The sequence below is a fragment of the Entamoeba invadens genome, assembly GCF_000330505.1.
Source record: "Entamoeba invadens IP1 unplaced genomic scaffold scaff_1105074726079, whole genome shotgun sequence".
Classification (NCBI taxonomy): Eukaryota; Evosea; order Mastigamoebida; family Endamoebidae; genus Entamoeba; species Entamoeba invadens.
The window spans coordinates 12037-21193 of record NW_004191893.1 but is presented as its reverse complement, the minus strand read 5'-3'; the positions used below and the strand labels follow the sequence as shown (position 1 = coordinate 21193).

The 9157-nt window shown below is 32.0% G+C and overlaps 2 protein-coding genes across 2 annotated transcripts; one reads left to right on the top strand and one right to left on the bottom strand.

Moving 5' to 3' along the window:
* Positions 1 to 77: 77 nt before the first annotated feature.
* On the top strand, positions 78 to 1988 carry EIN_030080 (hypothetical protein; the record flags this gene model as incomplete). The annotated part of the gene is made up of 1 exon (XM_004185695.1): positions 78 to 1988. A coding segment is annotated over one exon (1911 nt), but the record flags the coding sequence as incomplete, so codon positions are not given.
* A 2955-nt stretch (positions 1989 to 4943) lies between these two features.
* On the bottom strand, positions 4944 to 6645 carry EIN_030070 (Rho guanine nucleotide exchange factor, putative; the record flags this gene model as incomplete). Its single annotated transcript, XM_004185694.1, has 2 exons — positions 4944 to 5958; positions 6023 to 6645. 2 exons carry the CDS (start codon positions 6643 to 6645, stop codon positions 4944 to 4946), a joined length of 1638 nt encoding a protein of 545 aa, XP_004185742.1.
* Positions 6646 to 9157: the final 2512 nt, after the last annotated feature.

The window sequence follows — 9157 nt, the reverse complement described above, 5'->3', positions numbered from 1 at the left end:
AAGTCGGTTATTTGAATAATACTAATAGAGGTGATGCTCTTTGTAAATTACATGAAAATATTCTTAAGCCTGTTAGTCAAATGTTGTCGACAAAGATTAAAGCCACTCTTCCACTTCTTCGCAAAATAGTACTTGGGAGAGATGCGGGACAAACAGAAGCCGACACACAGCTCTTTCCTTCCCAATTCTATTTATTATCACTCTTCGGCTTCATTTCAGACCAATTACTTGTCAGAACTATTGATGCTAAACATAAACCATTAACCTTTTTTAATATGACAGAACACGACGCAAACAACATTGTTAATTTGGTCTATTTAATATACCACTTTGGGCATCAGAAAGTGACTGGGTCATCATTAATAGAGTTAAAAAAGAACAAAGAGCCACAGAATGAAGTTCAAGACTATTTTGGTGAGTTGTCTTGTCCTCTCATCTATTCTTCTTACATCTTTGCTGCTCAAGTCGCTATGACTTCCCCTGTGAATACACTCTTTATGACTTCACTCAATACAAATTGTATCATTCGTGCTGATCTTGATAAGTACAAAGACAACACACAACTTTTTAATTCTGAGTTGTTAATGGTTCAGCTCGACTATTTCACGCTGTTATTAACATTCAACCGCTTTGGATATAGAGAGTCCTCCGTCGACCAATTCTACAAATACTTCCAAACGAACATTTCGTTGTCATCGATTGTCGCTAACGTTTCACAAGAGCCACAGGAGTTTCTTAGAAAGCATTTTCTCATTAAAGAAGCGACCAAGAACGCACCAAACTTATTGTATCGTGGTGCTCAACATCGCCAAGTTGGTGTTCCCAGTATATACTCCTCATACGCAACAGCGTCTTTTGTGTTCAATCAACAGAGCCACACTTCTCAAACGAGCACAAGCAAATTGTCGAAAGAAATCAAGAAAAAGCGGTCGATATTTGGGTTTACATCATCGTCGACTCTTTCATTATCAACTTTGATGGAAAGCTTTAAAAGAACACCAAAAGCTATTATGAGTATGGATCAATTCGATGGGGTTATAGACTCTATTGGACACAGACAAGTGTATTCAGATCGTCCACTGATTGATGCACATGAAGATAAGAACACCAAGGACTATGTAATTGATTATACACAAGACGTTGAAGTGTTACAATATCGAAAACATAGAGAAGAACTAGCCAAGACTATGTCAAGCGCAGAAGAAAAGGCATTTGCTAAGCAAACAGTTCAATGCCGAATCGAACAGTTGAGCATCCAGCCATCTGCAGAACTTTCAGATTCGGAGTATAAAGAGTACAAAGACTTCTTCTTACAAAAATTGAGTAATGTCGCAAATGAATACGACTTCTTCTTCCCATTTGTCAACGATTCGTTCCATGCAGTGTTTAAGAACAAAGTCTTTAAGACGTGTATTATAGACGCAGTGGTCACCGGTAACTACAAAAATTTCTTCTCGTTCTTCGCACCACCACAACAGCGAGAAAACGAACTTCCTGACTTAAAGACTAAGAAGGCACTTTTGTTACAAGACAAAAGTTTTACAGAAAAGTTCTTAAAACCACGTCTTATCAATTCAAGCAATTACTCCGTGTTCGCAAGATACCTGTGGGCACAGTTTAGGTACTCCAATCAAAAAGAAAAGCCAATAGAACAGAAGAAAGCAGAAACGAAAATGCTTGCCGTCTGCTTCGGACACTTCTTTGCAGAAACTGTGTTGTTCATTGGAGGCGACTCGGCTACAGACTTGGCTACTATCTTACACCTCGCCCTACAATCAATGATACCAGTGACGTGCAAAAAAACAAAACGGGAAGTAAAACCAATTTATTATTTTGTCAAAGCAGTCATCAATAACATTAGAGATGTTTTGGGAGGTGGGAGCCAAACAGTGTTGAATGAAGTAGTCGGAAAGTTTACTTTGAAAAGTACTGATGTAACACCGTTTGGGCAAATGGTGAAGGAAGCTATCGAAAGTAGACAAAAATAATGAAAGTGTTTATCTTTATTTTACCATTTTAACTCGATTTCGAACTAATTGAGTATCAATTGTATATGAAATTGTTATTTTTTCATAACTTTTTTGTGTAATGACATTCGATATTTTGTGAATAAAAAGATACTTCACAAATAAAGTAAATATTTTTATTTACAAGAAATACTATTTTTTATTTGTTTATTCAAGCTGATATCATTTGTTTCCACTTAAAAGACTTATATGATAATCATTAATGTCAAAAAATAATCAATCATATTTGCTTTTAAACTGTTTTTTATTTATGACTCTATTTAATAAACAATTTGTTGTATTATTTCGACAACATCACAATTGATGAACATTTGTCGTAAATCGAGACATTTAGAAAGTTTTTAGTTTTATAAATAATATAACGTATTCAAAATAGAATTTACTGACTATTACAAATAATATTTTAAACATTAAACCAGTCACTTAAAACTAGAATCAGAAAGGATGTAATGTTCGTTATGTGTAAAAAATAATATGTGTAATGGGTCACAATACGAAAATGAAATAATTTCATAAACAAAAGTAAAATTTGAATAAGAATTAATTATTTAAAATTACCCACAACCTTTGAAGTTTCTCAGTTTTTATGTAGTGTCTTATTTTTGAAACTATATAATATAATAACTTTTATCAATGTATATACTATTATTGTTTTTTTCTTTTGAAAAAAAAACATGTATTCTATTGTTTTACTATATTCAACTATACTATATAATAGTTATTGTTTAATTTAAATTAACAATTAATAAACCAGATTAAGTTATCCTAATCGCCCGTTTAAATACTAAACTTGAAAGCTAATTATTTCATCAAATGTCCAATCATTGTTTTGAATTAATTCAACAATTCTTTGTTGTTCTTGTCTGACTCGTGGAGGTAACTGTTTTATTACTCCTGGGAGAGAATAACGTTCATTAATTAAATAAAAATGAACATCTCTAAATGGATACGCAAGAACATGATAGTTACATAAACAATGACAAATTGTAGTCAAATTGTTATATTTGTTTATACTTAACGAATAAGGTTCTCGCATTATTTTAAATAAACTAACTAATCTCCCAAACATGTTTTCCACTATAATTCTGAAAGAAGATACTATGCTGTTGTGAATTTTTATTATACCATAAGTGATTTCATCATCAGTTGTGTCGAATTTATACATTCCAATTACATTTTCAATTGAACCATACGCAGAGTCAGCCAGTACAAATTCGTTATGCTGAGTCAACCACATTTTGAAATTTTTAAAAATAGTTGCATCGTGGAATGAAGCTGGTATACACGTTGTAAGCTTTGTAACGATTCCCAGAGAAGTGCAATAAGCTTCACTTTTTAGTGCGCTCTTGTTAATTTTTTGACTAAAAAAGACACCATTTTAACACAGCCTCCCACCCACGATTTTTGAAGAGTTGTTAACCCTTTGATCTCTACCATCTACTGCAAACCCACACTTTTTTAAATTGGGAATCCATTCACTAAAAGAAGCCTCACAGGTATCTGCAAAAGTTTTTGTTATTTCTGTTGTATTTTCCAACTTTACCATTAATTGTTCTCTGGCGTTATCTGTGAATAAATTTAATGCATCTTCTATTGCCCTTTCCACTCTTAACTCAGCTCTGGTGGTCACCAATAATGATTGTTTTGAATTGATGCTCCAATCTCGATCTTTGAATTTATTATTCATTCCCAAACACAAATAAATATCAAAATAAGATTTGTTGGTGTGTAATAGAGTCATCAAAATCAACAATTTTCGTTTGTTTTTAAATTGTTTGATTTTGAATGTCTCAAAATTTCTGATGAATACTTTTTATCAGACCACGTTGCAACACGTACATTATGTCCGTTATTCTCAAAAAAGAATCTACACATCAAACTACTAAAAATTTCATGTATCTCAACAAAGTCTTTTATCTGAAAACCTGTTAATTTCTTAATGTTGTTTAGATTTATTTCAACAAGGTCAGTGACTTCTGGCATAACAAGGTGTAAGTCGAGTAGATTTGGAGTTTGATGATTAAGTAAATTGGGCGTGGATAATATTCTTTAAATAAAGTTTTGTCTTGTTTAGTCGACAAGATGTTGTTCAACAAACATACCTTCGGATCTCAAATGACGCAAGTAATCAGTTGTATCTCTTCTCTGAGTATTTGAGAGTTGTTGTGGTGTGTTATGTGTTTCTGAGTGTCTTCTGGATTCATTAAAAGTCGTTTGTTGCTAGCGTATATTTATATCGATATGTGTTACTCCTCTTCTTGTTGCACTGTGGTATTAAGAGAGTTTAAGGTAATTTGTCTTTCTTTGGGTGGCTATTCTTGTTGGTTGTGTTGTCTGCATTCGGGGCGCAACAAATCTCAAAACACTGGTTGGGGTTGGTGCAGTTGTTGTACTTGTGTTCGGGTTGTGTGTGTTCTGTCTTTGACGAGGCATTCTGTAAATAAAGTCAACAAAAAGTGGTTTAAATAAATAACCTAAAATTTCTTAAATATTGAAAATATTTCTAATTAAATTACTTTAAAAAACGGGCGATTAGGATAACTTAATCTGGTTTATTAATTGTTAATTTAAATTAAAATATAACTCTTATATAGTATAGTTGAATATAGTAAAACAATAGAATACATGTTTTTTTTTCAAAAGAAAAAAACAATAATAGTATATACATTGATAAAAGTTATTATATTATATAGTTTCAAAAATAAGACACTACATAAAAACTGAGAAACTTCAAAGGTTGTGGGTAATTTTAAATAATTAATTCTTATTCAAATTTTACTTTTGTTTATGAAATTATTTCATTTTCGTATTGTGACCCATAAGTGGAAATGCGTTTCTAATAATTATGAAAATAATTTATTTATTTGTAATTTTCTTGTTATATATATGAGTAATTGATACTTAACATCCAACGTGTTATTTTGCCACTTCAACCTTCTGTTTTGAAGTTTCAAGAGTTTGTTCTTCAAACCTTTTTTTCCTCTTGATGGCCTTCTCAATTGCTGTATTAAACGCTTTGACCCATTCATCCTTCTCTTTTGTTGTTTTAGTTGCAATGTAGAACACACTCTTCCCAGAGATGACAGAGAAGATACAATCCCCAGCTATTTCCTTGTTATTTGGCACTTCGGTCATCTCCGTCTCGACTTTGAGTGAATCAACAACAACGTGCGTCTTATACACAAATTTCTTACTCAACGTATTCGACAACAGACTTTGCGAGTATTTAGCAAAGACACAAATGTCGGAGAACAAGATGCAGTGGCACGTCACATACTTCTTTTTGTAGCACACCAATAAGACTCCATCCTTCTGATAGATTCTGCCAGGTTCCAGGAAATTGACTTCATTTGGTAAGTCTGAAATTCGTGAGGATAAGTCATTCACTTGTTCCATATGTTCGGCTTGCTTACTAAAATCGTTCACACTGATTGCGACTTGTGAGACCAAATTAAGCCCATCAGACAAATCTTTATAGTCTATATGATTCTGTGGCGTGTGTTTCAATAGATCGTTTAAGAGCAATTTGTATCGAGGAATGCGTTGAATGGGGGTTATCAAAAATGATGTCAATTCTGAGTTCTTATACTCTTCCGGTGCTTTCTCTAGCATGATTCTATGGTACTCTTCATAGAACTTGTGTTCCTTCCCTAATTTATCCAACTCTTTCAATGCTTGGGGGTAGTTCTTACAATACTCGCCATAGATTTTTAAGAACGGCGCTAATTTTAAAAACAGTCCCCCAATACTCGACTCGCTATTCCACACTTTAATAACTTTCTGAAATGACTCGAGAAACTTGGTGTTGACAGATAAGATCATTTCTATGTCACTAAATATCTTTCGCGAAGTCTCCACTGGAATAACTTGGTCTCGAGTGATCGGCTCAACAAACTTCTCAACAAGAAACTTGAGCTGTTGGACGTAACTTCTTGGAGTTAATATATCTTATTATATTTTATAATAATTTTATTATAAAATATAACATAACAAACTCTTCTGTGGACAACAACTCCTGAGCAACATTGGTACGATAGGCATATAGTTTATTCATCTTCCTGAATTCATACTGTCGAGCCGCTCTTACTATTATGGTCGATGCAAGTTCTTTTTGCGCAAGAAGTCCACACGCTCTTATTTTATCAAGCACATCACCTTTAATCTTGGACCCTTCAAACCACCCCAATTTCTTCTCATCAAAGTTGACTAATTTGTTCCCATCCAAATTTTTCAAAGAAGTTACAGCCGCCTTTGAAATGCCATTTTTTAACATGAAATCAGTTGTTTGTTCAGCAGACCATATTCGATAGTCCATTTGATATCGATACCTTGGCGGTTTGAACAAATTCATCTTGATGATGTTACCAGTCATCTTGTATACCTCCGTCTCTTGTTTTTGTTCCTTTGTAATTTCTTTAATTTTAATTGCAATGACCTTACGCTGCTTCACAGTCAAATTACCAACAATACCCCTCCAGTCAATGAACTTAAGATCCTCTACACACTTCGCTGAAAAATCGTCACTGTTCACTTCCTTAAAGACTTGTTCACACTCTTTTTTGTCTGGAAAAAGGTTTATAATAAGCTGGGATAAGTCGTTGGGCTCAATATTACTCATTCTTTATTTTTTCTTTGTTTTTTAGTTCCTTTAAGAAAAAATTAACTTTGGTTGAAAAGGAAAAATAAATATCATAAGTTTACTAATCGTTTTAACTATTTTACTATAAATACCACTTTCCATAGAAAATTCCAAGTTTTCATTTTTCGATTTTCTTTATTTACAGTCATTTGTATTCAAACTAAAATACACATTTTGTTTTTAAATACCTGTCATACTGTGACGGGCAGTGATCTTCCTTTTGAACATAAGTGCGTTTTTCCGAGAACTGTAACTTAGTTGCATAATATTCAAATTGTCAAGTAGTTTTTTTCTGCGTTTTTCAATAAAAATATTTTATTCTAAATACAATCATTTTAACCATGATAAGACATTTCAGTCTTTTTTAAAAAAGCATACAGTAAAAAGTGTCTTTTTGTGGGTTTTTATATTTGTGGGCATACGTCTCAAAAAACCTTCGTTTTTGACAATGAAAAAATAATGGTAATCATTTTAAAAAAATATTACTGATGTGGTGTTTTATAAAATCAAAAAGCAAATTGCAAGTTATTGTAATTGATAAAATAATCTTTTGTTTATTGCTTAATTTTTTATTTTATGGCATTTTTATTTTGGAAGAAAAAAATGTAATAACAAAAAAATAATTAATTTTAATGTTATTATATTTAACAACAAAAAGTAATTTTAAAAGCAAAAATGAGGCAGTTCAACATAATAATACATATTTTTTATATTGTGGCAAAATAGACTTAGTGGTATAAAAAACATTAATTAAAACAAAAATAAAAATATTTTATTTTTATTTTTTTAATATAAACAAATATACTACTGTCTTGTAATTATCATTTAACTTTATATGTTAAACATTAACTAATACACCCTGATTTTAATAATTAAAATTAACAAGTACTTTTAATTAACACTTTAAATAACATTGAACAAAATTCAAATGGTCTAAAAATTGGGAAATCTAGAGTTTATTAAATAAATTTCCGTTTTTTAGAGTTTATGTTATGTACATAAACAATACACAAACCAAAAAAGGAAAATCATCAAAAATTGGATAAATATCCCTGGAAAAACATGCCAAAACAAAAATAAGGGCGTTATTTTAAGTGTTAAAGCAAACATCCATTGAAAGGAACCAACACAGTAGCTTCCAGAGTAGTTTGTTTCATTTTCGGTTGTTTGTGTTTATTAAAAACGCCAAATTGTGACTCACACCTAACTAAAATAAAATTCATCGTCATAAATATAACTAGAATCCCTTTAAGAAAAGGATATTCAATCAGAAGATCTCTAAAATCATACAAATCAACCCAATCTTGTTTATTTTTGCGTTTCAACTCTTCAATAATATCATTTTCAAAACATTCACGACTCAAACGCAGGATTTCTTCTTGGAGATACATACGACTCAATGGAATTTTAATTCGTCCTTTAAGAATGTCTTCAAAGTTGTTCCATACAAACACGTCATTTTCTATTGGGTCGATTTCTCGTTGTTTTTCCCAACGTCAGTTCCACACACATTGTACAACTCTTGGAATGTAGTAACAGTTCTTGATTGCTCGGAAGTTGCGATCGAAGAAAAACGAAACTTGAAGTTTGAGTTAACAACTTCAAGTGCATGTGCGAAGAGTTTCCATACGTAAATATCAACACCTTCTCTGTTTTCTTTCGTCAATTTAAACTGTGAAATATCCCTCATGTCAACCGCAGCCGAAAACATTTGAAATTTGGCCACAATAGTTTCACCTTTTTCCCACTCTCTGGGAAGAAACGTTTCTTTTTTCTGGAGTTGTTTTATAATGACTTTAAAAGGCTCAAGGATATCAATCAAAAACACGTTACAAATTTGGTTTTCTCGAATAATAGTATCTCGATGCACTCTTTAACGCTTGTTTGATTATAGAAGATGGCTTTTTGATCTAGTGTTGTAAGATAATTTACCAGTTGAAGTCGAACATTCCAAAGCGAAGTTAAAACATTAAAAATTCCATCGAGTGTCACAATATTTTTTGATGGGACATTATTTCGAATTAAGGAAATTAGAAAACCCATTATCTCTGTAACACTTACCACTTATATGTATACATGTATTGACTATTTCTTTTATTTCTTCCTATTTACACAATTGTTCTATATTAAGGGAAAGACTGTGGCACGCGCAATGTATGCGAAAACAGACTATCCCCCTTTTCTTTATTTTTCTTTTTAACTTGATAGTGAAGCCATTTTCGTTTGCCATGCAATTTGCCGCACCATCACAAGTACAACTGAATATTTTTTCCAATTTATCTCGAATCTGTCAATGATGTTAACAACACAATTAAATATATTATCTACACTTGAAGCTTCTTCGATTTCGAACAGTTAAACAATATATTCTTGAATAGCTAAATTTTCATTAACACATCTCAAAAACAATACATACTTCTTCCTTCCATTAATTTTAGTCTCGTCTATTTGTATTCCAACTCCAAGAGATTCTTTAGCGGCTTCACTAACC